A 23,916-nucleotide genomic window follows, 5' to 3' on the forward strand; every position below is an offset into this window, starting at 1 on the left:
CGCACCACCGATGTAGATGGGGTCATGTGGTCCGCTACTCCTTCTGAAGTCAACAACCAATTCCTTCGTCTTGCTGACGTTGAGGGATAGGTTATTGTCTTTGCACCATGCCACTAGGTTCTTAATTTCCTCTCTGTACTCAGACTCATCATTACCCAAGATACGGCCTACAATTGTGGTGTCATCAGCAAACTTATATATTGAGTTCGATGGAAACTTGGCTACACAATCATGGGTGTACAGTGAGTACAGCAGGGAGCTGAGTGCACAGCCTTGTGGGGCACCGGTGCTCAGAGTGATTGTAGAGGAGAGCTTGTCCCCTATTTTTACAGCCTGGGTCCTGTCTGTGAGGAAGTTGAAGATCCAGCTGCAGATCTGAGTGCTAAGACCCAGATTCTGGAGCTTAGCAATCAGTTTATTTGGAATGATGGTATTAAAGACAGAGCTGTAGTCAATGAAAAGGAGCTTTACATATGCGTCTTTATTCTCCAGGTGTTCTAAGGAGGAATGTAGTGCCAGAGAGATGGCATCTGCCGTTGACCTGTTGCTCCGGTAGGCGAATTGCAAAGCATCGAGGTTGACCGGTAGGTTATGGTTGATTTGTGCCATAACCAATCACTCGAAGCACTTCATAGCAATTGATGTCAGAGCCACAGGTCAATAGTCATTCAGGCATGCCACCTTGCTTTTCTTCAGCACCGGGATTATCGTTGCCTTCTTAAAACATGAGGGGAGCTTAGACTGAAGCAGGGTTGAAGATGTCAGCAAACACGCTACAGCTAACTTGCTTGCACAGGCCCGGAGAACCCGTCCCGGGACGCCATCTGGGCCTGTCGCCTTCCTTGGATTTATCTTCAGGAAGGCTCTTCTAACGTCTTCCTCGGTGACAATGAATCTCGATGCAACCAGGTCCGGTTCATCCAAAGGGGGCGGGACGCTTCTCTCTGTTTGAATGTTGTGTAGAACTAGGTCACCTATTTCATTTCAAATTGCTGTTCACTCAAGATAGAAGCAAGTTTTCCAAACACTCCATTCCTACAAAAAAAAATGAGACACATAGATGGAGTAGACAGATGGAATCTTTCTCCCAAAGTCGAAATGTCTAATACTAGAGGTTGTACATTTAAGGTGAAAGGGGGAAAGTTCAAAGGAGAACAGTGGATGGCTGGAATGCTGTGCCAGGGTAGTGGTAAAGGCAAATACAATTAAGGCATTTATAAGGTTCTTAGACATGAATACGAGTATGCAGAGAACAGAGCAATATGAACCACATGCAGGCAGAAGAGATTCAATTAATAAGAGGTCATTCGCTGAATTAGTTCAGCACAATATTGCGTACTAAAGGGCCAGTTCCTCTGGTGTACTGTCAGATGTTCAACGTAAACAGCAGGATTCAAATGACTAAACAGAGTTTCCATTATGTGCTAGGGAACTCATATGTTTCTTATATCCCATTGTCTGCAGTAACTATGGGTGAGGTACAGAGCTATTTTTATATACTTATAAGCTCCTTACGAAGGACTTTCTCAGTGATGGTCCTGCTGAATGTGCTGTATAAGCTGCAGCTGATGGGTATGTGTCAGAGGTAGGGCAGACATTCTCCCTTACTCTGATAAGATTGATTCTGATCCATAGACTTTGTTCTCCACTGTAGTATAGAGAATCATGTTTCTATTTTGACATTAATGAAGAGCAAAATATCAGCAGGCTAAGGTTTTTCCATGCAGGAGAAGACAAATACATAACTTTCTGCAGGCTCTGCTCCAGTATGCATTGATGCTTGGGCAGCACAGATCAAGGATCATTTAAGATCGATGACACCCTGAAATCTTAGATTCTAGAATTGTGAACCACTAGGGTTATTGCTCACCCAATGTTCAAATCGTGGTTGATCTTTACAAGAAATTTCTCATTATCATGATGTATTTAGGAATAATAATTAATACTGCTCCTTGTATTTCTCTTGGGAGTTGATATGTGGTGAAGATCACATCCACTTGTCTCTAGAGGACAAGAATCCACAATGTATTTCTGGAGAAGTACTTTGACCACTAGGAAAAGGCAATAAAGGAGAACCCTGGTAATAACTTCCCTTATAGCAGACAAAAGGGACATACTGTAGTTGGATTTGCCTCCTTTTGAGAAGATAGCTTCATAACAGAATCCTGAGGTATTTTAGTACATCCTTTTCTTCCCATACATTTATGATTGAAGCTTTAGAACTTCAGCAGTGTCAACTTTACTTTTTATTGGCCTCTGTTGGTAAGGGACGAAGGCAAATAATTTTTAGAATGGAATGAAAGATATTCATGTTATGGACAAAGTCACAGTGAGGATTTCTTTGAAATGCTCTTTCCATCAGATGCTGATTGCTTTCCTTTGTAGATAAGTTCACTTTCATCTTGGATGTTTGAGCCATAAATGGCCTTGACAGTGCTGAAGGATCTGTACATATGATTATCGATGAGTTGATGTACTACTTGTGCTCTGGCCATGCCCCACTTGTTATTTTTCAGTCACAATATTTCTGTTGTACCTCAGGTTTGAGGTCCATTTAGAGTTGTTGTTTTTCTCTAGATGTTTAGTAGAATCCATTGTGTTTGCAATTAATTAGTGTTTGGATCTCCAGGTTATTCTCATCAAACCAACCCTAATGCTCTCTGAGCACAAGTCTCTTCATACATGTTAACTATTTGAGCAATCCAGATATTATGGGCTCTGCAGCTCCTTAATGGGTTGAAGGCATTAGCTAAAGTACAATTTGAGTGTTTGTCACATGGTAGCATGTTAAGATCTTGTCTGTGAGTAAATATGAACTGCCATTTTGAGAAGCAATTTAAAAATTCACTCCTGATTATTCTTGACATAATTTGGCAGAGTTTTACTCATGAAAAAGTACTAGCAAGGAAGTAACACCAACAAAAAAATAAGGAGATCTATTTCCTTAGGATTGCTAAAGTACACAGAAATGAGCTCAAGATATTCTACTCTGGGTTATTTCAATAGCACTATACAATTTCTTTTGAAGTTGGATGAACAATCTCCAGTTTATTATCTCTAAAAGGAACGAAATATTAGTTGTTAGTTTCAGAGTTGAAATGATGATCTCTACACTGAAATTAAAGTTGAAAGTTCATTTTGAAGCAATGTTTAAACTTTGATGGGTGTATTTTAGCTTCAAGAACATAATGTTTGTAAGAAGGGAAGAATGATAGACAAGGAATAATTATTATATTAGTTCACTTCAACATTGATGATATAAGCTGCATGAGATTGCTCACAGAGAGAGAACATCTTCCTTGTTATATCTTAAATTAGCTCAGCTTCTATTTCAAAGCATAGAATTCAAGTCCTGGACCTATCCAAATGAACAAAACACCTAGCTTCACAACTCATTATAAAATTAATTGAGTTATACAGCATGGAAACCTGGCCCTCAGGCTCAATCTGTCATGTCAACCAAACTTCCTACCAAAGCCTTCATTTGGCCCATATCCCTCTAAAGTTCTCCTATCCATGTACCTGTTTAAATGCCTTTTAAATATTGTAAACATACCCACTTTGAGCACTCAGCTTCTTGCAGCTCGTTTCAAATACTCAACACTGTCCATGTGAAAAAGTTGCTCGGAAGGTGCCCTTTAAATCTTTTCCCTTCACCTTACATCTATGCCTCCTAGCTTTAGATGCCTAACACTGGAAAAAGTCTGTGAGCATTCACCTTATCTATGTCCTTCATGATTTTATACACTTTGATATGCACAGCCTTCAGTCCCTCTTCTCTCCAGGGGAAAAAAGCCCCAGCCTGTCAAGCCCTTATAACTCAAGTCTTTTAGTCTCGGTAACAACCATGTGAACCAGAAATGCACATAATTGTCCAAGTGCAGTCTCACCAATGTCTTACACACTTGTAACATGATATCTTAACTCTACTCAATATCCTAACTGATGGAGACAAGTGTGCCAAATGATTTTTCACTACTTTGTCATCTATGTTGCTGCTTTCAAGGAACTATGTACAGTATTTCATTATATACTTTTACTACCAGGTCTCTGTTCCACAGCATTCTCCAGGACCCTACTGTTTACTGTGCAAGTCCTGCCCACAATTAACTTACCAAAATGCAGTACTTTCAACTTGTCTGAGTAAATTCCATTTGCCATTTCTTGACCCACTTTCCCTGTTGAAATAGACCCTGTTGTAATCTTAGATAACCTTCTTTACTGTACACCATGTCTGTCACCACTTTTGGTGTCATCTACAAACTTTCTAAACATGCGAACAACTTTCTCATTCACACTGTTAATAATGATAAAAAAACAAAAGTTCTCCAGCATGGATCCCTCTGACACACTGCTGGTCACAACCCTCCAATCTGAAAACAAATCATCCAGTATCATCCTCTGACACCCACCACCAAGTCAATTTTGTATCTAATTGGCTAGCTCACGCTGGATCCCATGTGATCTAACCTTCCAGACCCAGGCACGTGGGACTTTATTAAAGGCCTGGCTAAAATCCATGTGAACAATGTCTACTACTGTGCCCTCATCCATTATCTTAGTCACTTCTTCAAATAAACTCAACCAAATTTCTAATACATGTTTTTCTATGCATGAAGCCACACTGATATCCTTAATCAACTCTTTGCCTCTCCAAATGCTGATAATTCCTGTCTCTCAGAATTCCCTCCAGTAACTTTCCCACCAGTGATGTTAAGTTCAGTGGCCCACTGTTTTCTTGTTTATCCTTGCATCTCTTCTTAAACAAAGGTGTGATATTTGGCATCTTCTTTTCCAGAATCTCATCCATGGTTAATGATGAACCAAAGATCTCTGTCAGGCCCCATCGATTTCTTTCCTACTTTTCCACAACTCCCCAGGATACACTTGGACGGTCCTTGGATATTTATCTACTTTTGTGCACTTAAGACTGCTATCACCTCCTCTTTTGTAATGAGGATATTTCAAGGTATCACTATTCTCTTACCTGAATCTCCTAGCTTCTATGACCTTCTCCACAGCAAGAAGAGACTTGAAATATTCATTTAAGACCTTGCCCATTTCTTGTGATTCCACCTATAGATGACCCCATTGATCTTTAAAGGGCCTTATCCTGTTGCTAGTTAATCTTTTGCTCATAGTGTACTTATTGAATCTCTTAAGATGCTCCTTTGCCATATGTACCAAAGCTAATTCATGTTATTTTTTGCCGACAAGAGATTCTGCCGATGCTGGAAATCTTGAGAAGATGCTGGAGGAAGTCAGCAAGTCGGACAGCATCTATGGAGGGGAGTAAACAGTCAATGTTTCAGGCATAGACTCTTCATCAGGACTGGAAAGGGATGGGACAAAAGCCAGAATTAGAAGGTGGGGGAGGGGAAGGAGTGCAAACTGGCAGGTGATAGATGAGACCAGGTGAGGGGGTAGGTGACTGGGTGGCAGAGGGGATGAGATAAGAAGCTGGGAGGGGATAAATGGAAGAGGTAAAGGTTGAAGAGGAGAAGACAGTGGACCATGGAAGAAAAGGAAGAAGGGGAGCCAGAGGGAGGAGATGGACAGGTGAGAAGAAGAGAAGGAGTGAATGGGTAACCATAATGAAGAATGAAAAAAGGAGGGAGGGGGAGAAATTACTTGTAGAGAAATCGATGTTCATAGTTTGGTTCATTGATGGTTGGAGGTTACTTGGACAGAATACGAGGTGTTGCTTCCACCAATCTGAGTATGGCCTCACCATGGCAGTTAAGGAGGTCATGGACAACATGTCAGAATGGCCACTCTTCCCACTCTCCAGACCTCTGCTATTCCTACCCACCTGGCTTCACCTATTACCTTCTAACTACACTCCATCCCCTCCCCCACCTTTTTATTCTGGCATCTTCCCCCTTCCTTTCCAGTCCTGAATGAGGGTCTTGGCCCTAAATGTCAGCTGTTTATTACACTTTCATAGATGCTGCCTGACCTGCTGACTTCCTCCAGCATTTTGTGTGTGCTCCTCATCTCTCTAGCTAGAAGATACTGGAACCAAATTCCATTATCTAAGTCTCCCAACCTGCCAGACATACCTCTCCAAATCAACCTTTGAAAGCTCCTGCCTAATGCCATCAAAATTAGCCCAGCCCAAAATTACAACCGGTCCATTTTTTCCATAACTGTTTTAAAACTGATAGAATTATGGTCACTGATCTTAAAGTGTCTCCCTTTCAACACATCAATCATTTGTCTTGCCTCATTTAGCAATAGGATATGCAGAATTGGCCTCTCTTTAATAGGAATTAATTAAATATGATTTAAAAAATTATTACATAAATTAATAATTTGATTAAAACAGAATAGGGATGGACTAACCTGAATACGGCATCTTTCCTGCGATTCTGTTAAAATTTCCAAAAGTTCCACTTTTTCCCGCTCTAATGCAAGTATTTGCCCCTGCAATTCCTTTATCTCCATAGCTTTTTGACTGAATAACTCTTCATCTGTAGCCAAACTATCCTAAGGAAGGTAACAGCAATACTTACGCACAAAACAAATTTCATTTAAATGTTGTTTCCTAAAGAAATATTTAAAAGTTATTCAGGTAAATTCCCATTCAGAATTCAGAATATTTACCAAGCCTTTATGGTATAATTATTGTTAATTTTACTTTAGAGAATATCATTAAATTTACACAGATCTCAAAGTAAATCAATGTGACTATAGTTGCCTGTTTGGTTTAGTTATATTTATTAAATCACAGCAAACCATTTGCAGTCTCCTGGCACTGTTGACAAGTTCATAAAAATAATTTTCAATGCCTCTTGTTTCAACAACTCCTCTCGCATTTTCTGAGAATTTTGGTTAATGCCAATTATTTTATGCTATAATAATTCTAAGACTATAGTCTTAATTACAGAATGTGTACTTATGACAAAACTCATTTTACTGTACCTGGCATTTCTTCAACTCCCTTTTCAATTGAAATATTGTAATATGATGAGAATCTTGTCCTCCACTTCCAACTACACCCTCGATACCACTTGTGTCAGTCAATTTATTTTGCAGTTCCTCTACCAGGTTGAACCACTCCTTCATTTTTTGTTGTTGGTTTGTTTTCAAATTGTTTGTATCTCTAACTTCTGACAGCAAGTATGAGGCTTCATCTATGCAATGTTTATAATGATAGCTTTCCTCTTGTAGGTGGGCCACCTGCTCTTCCAAAGAATGGATCCGTTTTTTGTCTTGACTTAACAAGTCTTGTGATGACTGGTTGGCCTGTATGAGTAGACTTGTCCGTTGATTCTGTAGTGCTTCCCTAAGTGTTTTAATTTCTAGTTCCATTTCATCTATGCGATCCCAGTCCGGGTCATAATTTACAATAGGTTTGTTTCTTATGTCTCTGGCTCTGTTAGCATACTTCAGAGTGTTAAGGGATTCATCAAAGGAGGATGAAGAAGGGCTAATGCAGGCAATCATTGTAGTTTTGGCATTCCCTCCAAGAGAGTCTTTAAGCAAACGCGTTATCTTAGTATCTCTATATGGAATGTGTATACTTTTTCTCTTTGGGTCTCCGAGGGCACTGATCACATTTCCAAGTGCCAAGAGACCACTGTTTATTTGAATTGATTCTTTAAATCGTTCACCAGTGTTCCCTGTTTTTGTAACTCTTTCAGAACCAGCAAGATCAACAAAGCAAAATTTGGAAGAGATCAACTGAAATGATATCTGTGATTCTTCTATAAGTCTGTCATTATGTTTATTTGATTCTGATTCATTTTTAGGCCGTTTTTGGTTGAGGTACATTGTGAAAATGGCATGTGATCGGCTGGAATGTTCATTCATCTGGGTGGTACCTGTGTGTCGGGCTGCATTTCCAGCCTCCAAAAGGCTTATCATTTCATCTGGTGTCTCAATTTCACACTCCTTGGCGCCAATGATTACTAGAATAAACAAGGGATACAGAAAGGAAAGTTCACTATATGTTAACAAGCCTTTCAATTGAAACATAAAACAATTTGGTTTGATGCTACTTTACATTGAGCAACCTTGTGCGTTAATTTTGTGGAGTAGTATGACAAAGCATTCAGTTTGTATTTTTACAAAGTTTCCATGGAAAACAGCAACAATGAAGGCATTCATGAAACTTCAATCTAACTTGATTCTATTTTCAAATGAATAGCATATTCTTCCCCCTAGAGTTAAGAAGGCCAAGCTATGCAAAGGGATATGGATAAGTCAAAATCAAAAAAAGCTGCAGATGCTATAAATCTGAAATATACACAGAAAATGATGATAGCTCAGCAGGATCAGGCAGCAATTGTGGAAAGTGAAAGAGTTCCTGCTTCAAGTTGTTCTGACCAAGGATCTTCAAACCGAAACGTTAACTGTTTCTCTTTCCACAAATCCACCTGATCCGATGAGTGTTTCCAGCATTTTTTTGTTTCGCTATGTATAAGTCAGAGGACAGGAAAGGTAATGTGGAAAATATGAGGTTATGCACTTCATTACTAGCAGATTAGAAATACCATTATTTTTAAAAAGTGAGAAAATGTTAACGTGCAGAAAGATTTTGATATGATGGTGCATGAAACACAGAAAAATGCAGGTAGAGCAAGTAATTTGGAAGGTAAAATTAAATAGATTTCTTTGGAAGGTGGTTGTAGTACAAATTAAGTAGGTCTTGTTAATATCTTACACAACTATGGCAACACTGCAGTTGAAATATCATTTGAGTTTTGGAATGTACCGAATGAAAATAATCCATTTATTCTTCTCTTGTTTTCTGTCCTTTAACCACTCTGCTATTGTTAGAGTAGATTCGCTGAAGTTGGATGAAGACAAATTTGAGTAAGATTGGCCAATACTCATGGAATTTGGAAGAATAAAAGATCATCTGATTGTGCTGTTCAAGATTCTGCAAGAGATTTCCAGGGTAAACCTTATTAGGTTGTCTTGCCTAGTTGGAGAAAAAAGAACTAAGGGAAACAGTTTCAGGATAAGGGTCACCACTTAAGTGCAAGAAGTTTCTTTTATGAATATGTTTGTAAATCTCAAGCATTCTGTAGCTCAGAGGGTTGTAACCATTCAGTCATTGGGAATATAATGACATACTGATTAAGTTACGGGACTAGTATCCAAAGGAATAAACCACTGGCCTTCTTAGTTCAAATGTCACTAAAATTGCTAGGAAGCCTCAATTCATAAAAGCTGGAAATAAAAAAGATTGTATCAATAATGGTGACAGTAAATCTACAAGATTGTTTGAAAACCAGGCTTATTTATTAACATGCCACAGGGAAAAAAATCTACCACCTGTTCTCCCCTAATATGACCCGGAACAGCAATAACTGATTCTTAACTGGTCTAACAAAGCACTTAATTCAGGTCTCTAATGCCAGCCTTGCCAGTAATGGCTATTTCACTGAGAAAGAATAATTTTTAAAAAAGACAAGGATGTGATTGAAAGATTTTTAGACACAAAAGGTAACTAATAAGCTATGGATTTGGCAAAAGAGGAAACAAAGTAAAAGATCAATTGTAAATTGTGAAATAGTCCCTCAGGACTGTTCGGCCTAATCCAGCTTTTTAAAAAACTTTCTTTATATTTTTCATATCTCACAATAATTACAATGCCCACCTAGCACATTGGTCCCATGCTAAACTTCCTCCACTCTCCCTCAAACAACCCTGATTAATCAGGGCTGTAGCCCAACATTATCTGTCCAAAAAAATTCCATCCAATTACCGCAAGTGCAAGCGTCATACTCACATCCTACTATGGTAGGCACATCACTTAAATATAAAAGGGAGAGCTCACAATATTCTTATCAATTCTTCCTACAAAGTTGGCACAAGATGCAACACCAGAAGCAGTGATATACAAGAGATCAAAGAGTACTTTGATCTGTGTCGTTACAGTAGAGGACAGAATGCTGGCTATAACTGGATTAGTTGTCGCAAAGCTAATTGAAAGTGAAGATGCAACCTACACATTCTTCTGATACAGATGCTGCAGATGGTGATATCTCTCACTTGCACCATAGAGCCCACTCCTTGTGCCATTCTCCTTTCAAGAATCCACAGTTTGGTAATAACACAGGAAATTATATTAAAAATACTTAGTCATTCATTCTGAGCCTCAGATATTGACTATTTCACACATGGAGTTTTCAGAAGGAATCTGCAGGTACTAAGCCACTGGGCATGAGTGACCTGCAGGATGAAAGGGTACTCTAATGCCAGTTTATTAATTCTATCTTGTAGTGTGATTGATACTCTTTTGAAGCTGTGGACAATAACTAATATAGTTAAAACTTATAGTTTATCATTAGTATTATAAACATACCCCTACATTTGTGCCCAGCAAGGGTTCAGTTACAGATTTTTTTGCTAGTTTTAATCAATCAATTCTGGAATTTATAACCCAAAATGTGATGTGATAATATTTATTCTTTTAAACACAAGAAATTCTGGAGATTTTGAGCAACAGACATAAAATGCTGGAGGAACTGAGCAAGTCAGGTAGCATCTATGGAGAGGAATAAACAGCTGACGTTTTGGGTAAAGACCCATCATTAGGAGTGGAAAGGAAAGGAAGACTATAAACACAAGAAAGTCTGTAGATGCTGAAAATCCAGAGTAACCCACACAAAATGCTGGAAGAACTCAGAACATCAGGCAGTAATCTATGGAAAAGAATAAACAGTTATTGTTTTGGGCTGAAGCCTTTCATCAGGACTGAAAAGGAAGGGGGAAGAAGCCAGAATAAGAAGCTTGTGGGGAAGGGAAGGAGTACAAACTAGAAGGTGATAGGTGGAAAAGGTAAAGGGCTGAAATTCAAAGACATACCAGTTAATAGCTTAATTGGTCATTGCAAATTGTTTCAAGATTAGGGATTAGGCTAGTGTTAAATCAATGGGTTGCTAGGTGGCGCAGCTTGAAGGACCAAGAGGGCCTATCTCTAAATAGGAGCTGTATCTCTAAGCAAAAATAAATAACTAAATAAATATTTCACTGCTTGAATTAACCTCACAAGGAATGGAATTACCTGTGTTTCCTTTTTCATCTTCTCGAATATGAATGTCTTTGTTGGTGCTCTGTATCTCCAAAAGGTCCCGAAGCTCTTCTTTATACACTTCTATGTAGGATACTTTCACATTGAAGTCATTATTATGTTTTTCCGCAATATTTTGGAAGATCTCATTAATAGCACGTGGAATAATCCCTTTCAACTCATCAGAAATTGAAGCTTTAAGTCACAAAAAACAGAACTCTATTAAAATATCTAGCATGCTTTTATATCACAATTGTAATTGTAGTTTTATAAACTATAAATAACATAATAATCATGTTTTAGAAACTATAAATAACTTTATTGGTGCTGATTAAGTTAAGGTTAACATGCTGATGCAATAAATATACAGAATTGTTAAACTTTAGACAGGCATTACAGAATATGCATTCTGAGAGTAAATCCACGACCTAACGTTTGCAGGTGGGTATATTGAGAAACTGCATGTGCACAGTCCATGATTTACTTAAATGGAAAATCACAGATTGTGAACCTGTCATTTCCCAAAATCCTAAAATGCAAATTAAAAGAATCAGATTGGTAACAACAGAATATTATTTGGCTCATTGTGTCCTTGTTAATCAAAAGACAGCAACTCAGCCTTTTTTCACCTTTCAGTAGTTACTAAATAGCCCTAAAGGTATTGGCTATTTAAGTATACATCCAGAGATTTATCTGTGTCCGCCACCCTTTTAAGCAATAAGTTCCAGACCCCTACCAGCCTCCAAGCTAAAATGCTGTCTTTGTCTCCTGTCTTATCATTCTCAATTACTTTAAATGACCTTTTATCACCAATACTTACTTTCTATTTGCATGATTGAGGATGGCAAAATGTGTGTGTGTGTGTGTGTGTGTGTGTGTGTGTGTGTGTGTGTGTGTGTGTGTGTGTGTGTGTGTGTGTGTGTGTGTGTGTGTACACACACACACACACACACACACACACATATATATATATATATATATATATATATAGACACACACACACACACACACACACACACACACACACACACTTACTGGCAACAATTTCTTTTATATGGCTGGCAGTGTGCTTTAAATTCTAAAATGAAAATGAATAGTATGTAGGATCTATTAAAACCATCCCTGCAATATAGGATAAGGTTCCAAATGAAAGTAACTCTTAAAATGCTTAATCCATCCATGATGAAAATGAAAATGCTATTATGGTAACATGATTGCAATATCTTTAAATTAATTTAACATAATGCAATCAAAATACGCATTTGGCAAGTGTTAGTGATTCTATTAAAATCACTAAACTTCTAATTGCCTTTGGTTACTTAATTTATTAATAAAATGAAAATCATAGGGGATTCCCAGCAACAGATACATATGTTTTTCAAAATTCTTTTATTTCCTTCTTCCCTGCAGAACTCACTAGACATGTGAAAGTCCAGTGTACAATGTCTTTCAACCATTTGGTTCTTGAACGAACCAGTTAAACCCTGATCACCACTGTTCAGCAAAACTATAACCACATTGACCATCTTGCACTAAAATGGATGTGTATTTTGTTTTTTATTTAATTGTGTTTTCTTTTAAAAATTTGTGTATAATTTATGATCAATTTACATTTTTATAGTGAATGCCACTTGTATGATGCCATGTGCCTGCGAAGCTGTTGCAAGTCAGTTTTTAACTCCTTGAACTTGTACATATTGTTACTTTGCAATACATGCACATTGTTATCTGTGTAGCTGTATATGATATATATTAACAAGTTGCAAGAGAGGACCAAGTGTAACATTATCTAAGTTTGCTGATGACAGTAAATTGAGTGGAAAAACAAATTGTGCATAGGTTGTGGAGAGTCTGCAGAAATACATAATGGGCAAGGATCTGGCAGATGGAGAACAATGCTGGTAAATGCAAGGTCATTCACATTGGAAGCAAAAATAGAATATCAGAATATTACTTACATGGTGAAAGGAAGCATGAGAGGCTTATGTCATTAAATATATTTAAGGTACAGATAATTTTTTTTGTACAGTAGGGGGATTAGGATTATGGGGAAAACAGAAGAACATCATAAGAAATAGAAGCAGGAAGAGGCCATCCGGCACATCGAGCATGCTCCGCCATTCAATAAGATCATGGCTGATGTGGCCATGGACTCATCTCCACCTACCTGCCTTTTCCCCATTACCCTTAATTCCTCCACTATGCAAAAATCTATCCAACCTTGCCTTAAATATATTTACTGAGGTAGCCTCCACTGCTTCACTGGGCAGAGAATTCCACAGATTCACCACTCTTTGGAAAAACAGTTCCTCCTCATCTCCATCCTAAATTTACTTCCCCGAATTTAGAGGCTATGTTTCCTAGTTCTAGTCTCACCTATCAGTGGAAACAACTTTCCTGCCTCTATCTTATTTATCCCTTTCATAATTTTATATGTTTGTATAGGATCTCCTCTCATCCTTCTATACTCTGCGAGTATAGTCCCAGATGACTCAATCTTCATAGTCTAACCCCCTCATCTCTGGAATCGACCTGATTGATTCTCCGCACCGCCTCCATAGCCAGTATATCCTTCCTCAAGTAAGGAGACCAGAACTGCAAACAGTATTCCAGATGTGGCCTCAACTATACGGTTGTAGCATAACCTCTTTGCTCTTAAAATTCAATCCCTCTAGCAATGAAGGCCAACATTCCATTTGCCTTCTTGATAGCCTGCTGAACTTGCAAACCAACCTTTTGCGATTCATGCATATGCAATCCTATGTCCTTCTACACAGCAGCCCGCAGTAATCTTTTACCTTTTAAATAATAATCTGATCTTCAATTTTACTTTCCAAAGTAAATGACCTTGCATTTACCAACATTGTACTCCATCTGCCAAACCCTCAACTACTCAATTAAACTTTTTATATCTCTCTGCAGACTCTGCGTATCCTCTGCACAATTTGCTTTTCCACTCAATTTAGTGTCATCGGCAAACTTAGATACACTACAATATTTCAACAATGAGATAGGTCGGGAACTTACCAGCGCATTCCTTTATTTCATTAGTTATCCATGACTGGCTCTCCTCATCCTTACTATCCTTGCTTTTAACTGGAATAGACTTTTGTTAAACACCATGAAAAATCTTTCTGAAAGTCTTCCACTGTTCTTGAACCATCCCATAATATAGCCTGTGTTCCCAGTCTATGCCCTATCCAATTCCTCCCTCATCCTGTTGTAATCTCCCTTGTTTAGTAATAATAAACTGGTTTTAGATCGAACTATTGCACCCTCCATTTGTATGAGAAACTCAGTCATGCTGTGATCACACTTTCCAAGAGGATCCTTAACTACAAGATTGCTCATTTTACCTGTCTTATTGCACAGGACCAGATCCAAGATGGCACGTTCCCTTGTAGGTTCAGTAACATGCTGTTCTAGAAAGCTATCACATATACACTCTATGAAGTCTTCCTCAAGACTGCTTTGACCAACTTGATTCACCCAATCTATGTGTAGCTTAAAGTCCCCACAATAACTGCTGTTCCATTCTTTAATGCCTCAGATATTTCTCGGTTTATTGCCTGTGCCATTGTAATATTATTATTTGGAGGCCTATAGACCACTTTCACCAGTGATTTTTTTTCCTTTTCTATTCCTAATCTCTACCCAAATGGATTCAACATTCTGCTGCTTAGACCTTATATTGTTTCTCACTATCACCCTGATCTCATCCTTAATTAAGAGCGCTACCCCACCTCCCTTACCTTCTTGCCTATCCTTCCATTATACCTGATATCCTTGGATATTTAATTCCCAATCCTCTCCACCCAGCAATTATGTTTCTGTAATGGCCACTAAATTATATCTCTTTACACTGGTTTGTGCCACAAGTTCACTGACCTTGTTATGAATACTACAGGCATTAAGATAAAGTGCCCTTATACTCATTGTGCCTTTAGAATCTAGTAACCTTTGTCTCTTATGCACTTGACTTTTCTGTACTCCATCCTTACTTTTCTCTTTTTTAACTTTTGCTTTTGATTTATCTTTATCTACTATTTTCTCTTTTACTTTAACCATACTTCTCCAATCTGTTGAACCCACCCTCCTGCTATTTAGTTTAAAGCCCTATCCACTACCTTAGTTACGTGATTCGCCAGGATCCAGGTCCCCTCATGGTTCAGATGGAGCCTGTCCCAATGGAACAGCTCCCTCCTTCCCCAAAACTGGTCCCAGTTTTCATGAATTTAAACCCACTTCTCCCACACCAATCCTTGAGACACACATTTAACTTTCTAATCTTCTTAGCTCTGTGCCAATTGGCACGTGGCTCAAGATAGTAATCCAGAGATTATCACCTTTTTGGTTCTGCTTTTTAAATTTAGTCCCTAGCTGCTCAAATTCCCTCATCAGAACCTCTTTCTTTGCTCTACCTATGTTGTTGATTCCCATATGGACCACAACAACTAAATCTTTCCCCTCCCACTGCAGGTCAGATAAGATGTCCTGAACCTGGGCACCAGACAGGTAATACAGCATTTAGGACACTCTATACCTGCGACAGAGAAATCTGTCTATTCCCCTAACTATATTACCCCAATTAGCACTACATTTCTCTTCTCTTCCCCCCTCCTGAATGGCTCTCTGAATCACAGTGCCCTAGTTAGGTTGCTCATCCTTCTTACAGCCCCCACTCTCATCCACACAGGGAGCAAGAATCTCAGATCTGATGGATAAGCTCAAGGGCTGAGGCTCCTCCAGCACTGTCTCGTGGATCCCACTACCTGCCTCACTCACAGCCACACCCTCTTGTTCCTCAGCACAGACTGAATTTGAGACAGCTAATCTAATGGGTATCCTGAAACAAGAGCATCTAGGTAACTCTCTCCTTCTCTGATGCGTCACAGCGTTTGAAGCTCAGATTACAGTTCATCAACTTTGAGCCCGAGTTTCTTGAGCAGCCAACACTTGCTGCAGATGTGGTCACCAGGAACCACAATGGGGTTCACTAGCTGCCACATCATGCTACTACAGCACATCACCTGATCCTGCATCTTCCTTCATTTAATTAGTTGTAGTTTGGCGACTTTTTATTCAACCAGTACGTTTTGCTTGCTACTCAACTGTGCCTTCTCACTGAAGCCTCTTGAGCCAAAGTCAGTAAACTCTGCTCTCTCTGCCAGTAAACTCTACAGTGAAGTGACTTTTAGTCCCGCCTTGTTAGGCCTACAACAACTTCGCTACTATTCTAATTATTAGTTCAATTTTTTCTCTGAAAAACATACTAATCGCCTCTATTACTGCTAGCGCTAGTGAACTGCTTATGCAAAGGTGGAAAAACTAGCTGCCCAAAATAAAGGATAGACCAGAAAAATATTCCTTTGTGTCCCCTGTAAAGCGACCAAACACAAGTTAGAAACATAGAAAACCTACAGCACAATACAGGCCCTTCGGCCCACAAAGTTGTGCCAAACATGTCCCTACCGTAGAAATTACAAGGCTTACCTATATTTTACTAAGCTCCATGTACCTATCTCAAAGCTTCTTAAAAGACCCTATTGTATCTGCCTCCACCATCTTTGCCGGAAGCCCATTCCATGCATTCACCACTCTCTGAGTAAAAAACATACCCCTGACATCTCCTCTGCACCTACTCCCCAGCACCTTAAACTTGTGTCCTCTTGTGGCAACCATTTCAGCCCTGAGAAAAAGCCTCTGACTATCCACAACATCAATGCCTCCCATCATCTTATACACCTCTATCAGGTCATCTCACATCCTCCTTCGCTCCAAGGAGAAAAGACCGAGTTCACTCAACCTATTCTCATAAGGCATGCTCCCCAATCCAGGCAAGATCCTTGTAAATCTCCTCTGCACCCTTTCTATGGCTTCCACATCCTTCCTGTAGTAAGGTGACCAGAACTGAGCATAGTAGTCCAAGTGGGGTCTGACCAGCATCCTATATAGCTGCAACATTACCTCTTGGCTCCTAAATTCAATTCCACGATTGATGAAGGTAGATACACCATACACCTTCTTAACCACAGAGTCAACCTGCGCAGCTGCTTTGAGCGTCCTATGAACTCAGACCCCAAGATTCCTCTGATCCTCCACACTGCCAAGAGTCTTACATTAATACTATATTCTGTCATCATATTTGACCTACCAAAATGAACCACCTCACACTTATCTGGGTCGAACTCCATCTGCCACTTCTCAGCCCAGTTTTGCATCCTATCAATGTCCCGCTGTAACCTCTGATAGCCCTCCACACTATCCACAACACTCCCAACCTTTATGTCATCAGCAAACTTACTAACCCATCCCTCCACTTCCTCATCCAGGTCATTTATAAAAATCATGAAGAGTAAGGGTCCCAGAACAGATCCCTGAGGCACGCCACTGGTCACCGACCTCCATGCAGAATATGGCCCGTCTATAACCACTCTTTGCCTTCTGTGGGCAAGCCATTTCTGGATCCACAAAGCGATGTCCCCTTGGATCCCATGCCTCTTTACTTTCTCAATAAGCCTTGCATGGGTTACCTTATCAAATGCCTTGCTGAAATCCATATACACTACATCTACTGCTCTTCCTTCATCAATGTGTTTAGTCACATCCTCAAAAAATTCAATAAGGCTCGTAAGGCTCGACCTGCCCTCTACAAAGCCATGCTGACTACTTCTAATCATATTATACCTCTCCAAGTGTTCATAAATCCTGCCTCTCAGGATCTTCTCCATCAACTTACCAACCACTGAGGTAAGACCCACAGGCCTATAATTTCCTGGGCTATCTCTACTCCTTTTCTTGAATAAAGGAACAACATCTGCAACCCTCCAATCCTCGGAAACCTCTCTCATCCCCATTGATGATGCAAAGATCATCGCCAGAGGCTCAGCAATCTCCTCCCTCGCCTCCCACAGTAGCCTGGGGTACATCTCATCCGGTCCCGGCGACTTACCCAACTTGATGTTTTCCAAAAGCTCCAGTACATCCTCTTTCTCAATATCTACATGCTCAAGCTTTTCAGTCTGCTGCAAGTCATCACTACAATCACTAAGATCCTTTTCCATAGTGAATACTGAAGTAAGTTATTCATTAAGTACCTCTGCTATTTCCTTTGGTTACATACACACTTTCCCACAGTCGCATTTGATAGGTCCTATTCTTTCACGTCTTATCCTCTTGCTCTTCACATCCTTATAGAATGCCTTGGGGTATTCCTTAATTCTGCCCGCCAAGGCTTTCTCATGGCCCCTTCTGGCTCTCCTAATTTCCTTCTTAAGCTCCTTCCTAGTAGCCTTATAATCTTCTAGATCTCTAACATTACCTAGCTCTCTGAAGCTTTTGTGAGCTTTTCTTTTCTTCTTGACTAGATTTATTATAGCCTTTGTACACCATGGTATCTGTGCCCTACCATAACTTCCCTGTCTCATTGGAATATACCTATACAGAGCTCTACACAAATATGCCCTGAATATTTGCTAAATTTCTTCCATACTTTTATAAGCAGCTGTGACATAGCTAAGTGGAGGTGAGTCCATAGTCAGATCAGCCATAATCTTATTGAATGACGAAGCAGGTTTGATGGCCCAGATGGTGTACTCTTGCTCCTATTTCTGATGTTCTTATGATCTTATAGACTTAATTTTGACTAATGTTTCTCCATCATCATAGATCTGTAAAGGACATACCACATTAACAATCTCATCTCTAAGGAAGCTCTTGAATGTTAATTATTCATGCAGTTGGCTGCAGTGACAAAACTATGAACGTGAAGATTTAACATTTGGTTTAACCGCACTTGTAGTTCATTAGCTTGTGCTAACTCTAATCATGACATACAGTACATTAGCATCAGACTAATGTTTAAGTGTATAGAGTACTTCAAGTTAATGTAATTTAACAAAACTGCAACACACACAAAATGCTGGTGAAACGCAGTAGGCCAGGCAGCATCTATATGAAGAAGTACAATCAACGTTTCAGGCCGAGACCCTTCGTCAGGACTAACTGAAAGAAAAGATAGTAAGAGATTTGAAAGTGGGAGGGGGAGGGGGAAATCCGAAATGATAGGAGGAGACAGGGGGGGAAGAGCTGGAAAGTTGATTGGCAAAAGGGATGCACAGCTGGAGAAGGGAAAGGATCATGGGATGGGAGGCCTAGGGAGAACGAAAGGGGGAGAGGAGCACCAGTGGGAGATGGAGAACAAGCAAGGAGGGGTTGTGAGAGGGGCAGAGAGAGGGAAAAAAAAGAAAAGAAAAAAAAGGAGAGAAAAGGGGGGAATAATAAATAAATAAGGGATGGGGTAAGAAGGGGAGGAGGGGCATTAACGGAAGTTAGAGAAATCAATGTTCATGCCATCGGGTTGGAGGCTATCCAGACGGAATATAAGGTGTTGTTCCTCCAACCTGAGTGTGGCTTCATCTTGACAGTAGAGGAGGCCATGGATAGACATATCAGAATGGGAATGGGATGTAGAATTAAAATGTGTGGCCACTGGGAGATCCTGCTTTCTCTGGCGGACAGAGCGTAGGTGTTCAGCAAAACAGTCTTCCAGTCTGCGTTGGGTCTCACCAATATATAGAAGGCCGCACCGGGAGCACTGGACACAATATGTCACACCAGCCGATTCACAGGTGAATTGCATGAACATTGATTTCTCTAACTTCTGTTAATGCCCCTCCTCCCCTTCTTACCCCATCCCTTATTTATTTATTATTCCCCCCCTTTCTCTTCTTTTTTCTCTTTTCTTTTTTTTTCCTCTCTCTGCCCCCCTCACAATCACTCCTTGCCTGTTCTCCATCTCCCTCTGGTGTTCCTCTCCCCCTTTCTTTCTCCTGTGCCATGATCCTTTCCCTTCTCCAGCTGTGTATCCCTTTTGCCAATCAACTTTCCAGCTCTTCCCCCTCCTGTCTTCTCCTATCATTTCAGATTTCTCCCTCCCCCTCCCACTTTCAAATCTCTTACTATAATTTCTTTCAGTTAGTCCTGACGAAGGGTCTTGGCCCGAAACGTCAACAGTCCTTCTTCCTATAGATGCTGCCTGACCTGCTGCGTTCCACCAGCATTTTGTGTGTGTTGCTTGGATTTCCAGCACCTACAGATTTCCTCATGTTTGCGTTAATATAACAGCACATTGGTTTATACTATTTATGATACACAAAAGGAAAGATTTGTTAAAAGACTTACCCACATGTCCACCTCCAATGGTATATGTTTTTCCAGATCCTGTTTGTCCATAAGCAAATACAGTGGCATTGTAACCTTCGATTGCTGATGTCACTAAAGGCTTTACACAAGCTAAGTATACATCTTCTTGTGATGATTTTTGACCAAATACAAGATCAAATGTAAAAGCACGATCTTTCCCAATTACAACCTGTTGTGTGTTTGGAACAACTCGAACACAAACTTGATGGTTGTGAAGGATCTCCTTTGGAAGGAGAGGCCGAATCCTCACAGCAACTTTCACTGCAATCTCTTCCATCGTAGATGTTTGGAAATTTTGATGTTTAAAACAACTCTTTTACTTCTATGCAAGCATTTTGAAGGTTATTTTTCTTCCACATTCGGATATGTGTAGACTTAAAAGAAAAAAGTATGCATGTTAAAACCTTATGAATGTGATCGATTAGTTAACTGGACTACAAAAATGAACGAACAACAAAAACAACAGTTACATTTTTAGATTTTAAAAAATGATGGATCGAGTAGGGAGCTGAAAGAGTGTATTTTCTAAAAGCCTTTTAAAAAGTATCACACAAGAAACTAATAGGGCAAAGACTCTTGCACAGTACTGTAATAATTTAATGTATTGCACTGTACTGCTGCCACATATGTGAGTGATGATAAACTTGATTTTGATATGGGTCTCTTGTGGACTGAGAGTGGGAAGGGGACAGGGAGACGGTAATCATGGTTGGGAAAGGGTGGAAGGAGATGGGAGGGAGTGGGAACCACCAGAGAGACATTCTATAATCATTAATAAACCAATTGTTCGGAATCAAATGACCTTGCCTGATGTCTCAGAGCTGCGTGTATCTGCACCTATGCCACCCCCAGCCCTGGCACTCCTCTGCCAAATGTCCCACACCCCTCCCAAAGTGCTCCACCCTCCCCATTCCCAACATCCTTATGCTCTCACCAGATTTACAATCTCACTCTCTGCTCCACATTGATAAATACAGTACTGTGCAAAAGTCTTAGGCACCCTAGCTATATATTCTGTATGTATGTGCCTAAGACTTTTGCACAATACTGTAAATAATTGCTAAATGTATTTGGCATCATGCACATAAAAGCTAGTGTGTGATAGGTGGTGACAGATAAGAACAAAAAAATGACAAAGAGCAGATGGAGCCAGATGAGAGAAGGGGAGAGGGAAAGTAAAGAGGCTGTAAGATGATAACAGGAATTAGTTAAAGGAGAGATAATGGACAGATAGAAGCAGATGGGGGAAGGAATGAGGAGGGTAGGCCAGAGAAAAAGAAACCAGGGTGGACAGGTGTGTGGATGATGGGCAGATGGAAATAGGACAGGATTACAAGGAGAGAACCTAGATGAAGCAATGAGAGTAGGAAAGGAAAATGAAGGAGTGGGCTACATGAAACTGGAAAATGTTCAGACCATTGGGTTGTAGGCTACCCAAGTGGAATATGAGATTCTGTTCTTCAGTTGGTGTTTGGCTTCACCAAGACCATAGAAAAGGCCATAGTCAGACAGGATGGTGTGGGAATGAGAAGAGGAATTGAAATGACATGCAATCGGAAACTCAAGATGATAGTATTTGTTGACAAATATTGGTGATATACAAAATGGTCTCCTAGTCTATGCTTGGTGTTGCCAAGCCTGAATACCTACCTCACATGGAAGAGTTGTTTAGCTCTCTGGATAGTGGTGAGGGAAGTGGCGTAGAGCAAATGTTGCTCCTCCTATGTTTGCAGGAAAAAGTGACAGATATAATCTCAAAAAGTTGAAATAGATATGTCAAAAATCAATGTTGAATCAGATTCAGATCAATTCACTATACAAACTTTTTTAGCCCACCATATCCATGCTGACTATCAGATACACATCTATGATAATTCTGTTTTCCAGCACTTGGCCCATATCCTTATGTGACTTTGTGATTCAAAGTGCTCATCCAGATACTCTTTCAATATTGCATGAGTATCTACCTCCATCATTTCTTCAGGCAATGCACAACATATTTCAACTAAACTCTGAGAGAAAAAAATCTTCTTGCTGTAAAACTATGCCCTTTGGTTTTAGACACCGCTGCTATGAGGCAAAGTTTTATTACTGTCTACCTTATTAATGCCCCTCACAATTTTATAGTGTCATAGAGACATACAACATGAAAACAGGCTTTTTAGCCATCCAAGTCTGCGTCAACCATCAACAACACTAATCCTACATTAATCCCATTTTTTTATTCTCTTCTTCACTCAGGTCCCTTTAAACTTGCTGTACTCGAAGGAAAACAAATCTAGCCTATCCAGTCTCTCCTTAAAATGAAACACTCCATTCCAGACAATATCCTGGTCAATGACCTCTGCACCCTTTCCAATGTAATCACTTTCTTCCTATAGTGTGGCAGCCACAACTGCACAGAGTCCCTCAGCTGTGGCCTAAATACTGTTTTACATTCTGTGCACTAGCTATTGAAGGTATGTATCTTTAGGCCTTATCCATGTTCTGCCCCCTTCAAAGCCTCTTGGGCTTTATTCTAAGGTCTCAATGTTCCTCAGTTCTCCCTGGAACCCAAGCATTTATCTTTACATGTCCTAATCATACAAATGCTCCCAAAATGCATTGCCTCACACTTACCAGAAATAAGATCTTTCTGCTTTTATTTCACCAATCTGACCAAGTCACCAATATCATTCTGTAAACTAACATTACCTCTTCACTATACAACATCACAGTCAATTTTTGTATCTCCTGTGAATATACTGATTATGCCTTCTCCATTTTCATCCAAATTATTAATGTACATTACAATCACTAAGGATGCGAGCACCAATCACTATTGTCATTGTTTTTAATTTTGCCTTTTTATCATGTTTGCTGCTGGCTATAATTGGTGATAAGACGGTGATAAGACTCACATGTTTGTATATTCCGTTTCTTTCACATCAGTCTTTCTCCTAACAAGGCATATTTCCATCTGGCCGAGGATTTCAATCCTGAAAGTATTAACTTTATGGTTCTTTTAATCTGATCCTCTTTCAGCCGATCCCTTTTCTTTGTCCTATCTACATCATTGGCTCCAGTGAAGATGACAACTTGATTTTCCTCTGTCACACCAAATTTCTGTCCAGACTTAAGGAGACATCTTTAACTCTGGGGTGCAACATAGCCTTTAGGTCACATGTTCGGACATCCACAGAACAGTACCCAGTTTTTTAACAACACTATTCACTTGAAAATTCCCTTCCACTCCCAATATTTGAAGGACACTTGTACACAATTTTGTGTTCAGTTCCTTCATGGACAGATCCCGGTTCTAAGGCACCTCCAAACTTATCTTCTATAAAGGAACAGTCGATATTTCAGGAACCCTGTATCAGAACTCAATCCATGTTATGCGATTCTAAATCCAAAATAAACTACGAAACTCCCCATACTCTAGCCCCCGTCTCTGCCTTACAACATCCTCACTCTAGCAACAGAGCGGCGATAATCTCCCAATTGTTGCCGACACCAGGAGCGTTTCTGGAATCACTGGACCGAGCCTCGGGGTTGCGGTCACTCATTGTCAAATAGCCACTGGTAGCCCGGCCAGGGCAGTTCTTTACCGCAGTGCTTCGGCCGGAGCCCCTCGTTTCGCTTTATCGTTGAGTTGCTGCTGAGACATTTCACTTAGCTATTCGCCAAGGAGTTGCTCCGTGTCC

The 23,916-nt window shown here is 39.9% G+C and overlaps 1 protein-coding gene across 3 annotated transcripts in view; it reads right to left on the bottom strand.

Moving 5' to 3' along the window:
• The window catches only part of LOC140741055 (kinesin-like protein KIF27), a 59,492-nt gene that overhangs the window by 35,444 nt on the left and 132 nt on the right, over positions 1-23,916 (bottom strand). Inside the window, exons 1-6 of one of the 3 annotated variants that reach the window (XM_073070742.1) lie at positions 23,131-23,916; positions 21,881-21,951; positions 20,210-20,604; positions 11,021-11,221; positions 6,925-7,913; positions 6,346-6,489 (exon numbers count right to left, since the gene is read on the bottom strand). In XM_073070742.1, coding sequence (XP_072926843.1) covers positions 6,346-6,489; positions 6,925-7,913; positions 11,021-11,221; positions 20,210-20,507 — 1,632 coding nt within the window. In that variant the 5' untranslated portion in view covers positions 20,508-20,604; positions 21,881-21,951; positions 23,131-23,916. The remainder of the gene's footprint in view (positions 1-6,345; positions 6,490-6,924; positions 7,914-11,020; positions 11,222-20,209; positions 20,605-21,880; positions 21,952-23,130) is intronic. The other 2 variants (XM_073070732.1, XM_073070749.1) reach the window with 2 other exon arrangements.

This window comes from Hemitrygon akajei, chromosome 2, assembly GCF_048418815.1.
Source record: "Hemitrygon akajei chromosome 2, sHemAka1.3, whole genome shotgun sequence".
Taxonomy (NCBI): domain Eukaryota; kingdom Metazoa; phylum Chordata; class Chondrichthyes; order Myliobatiformes; family Dasyatidae; genus Hemitrygon; species Hemitrygon akajei.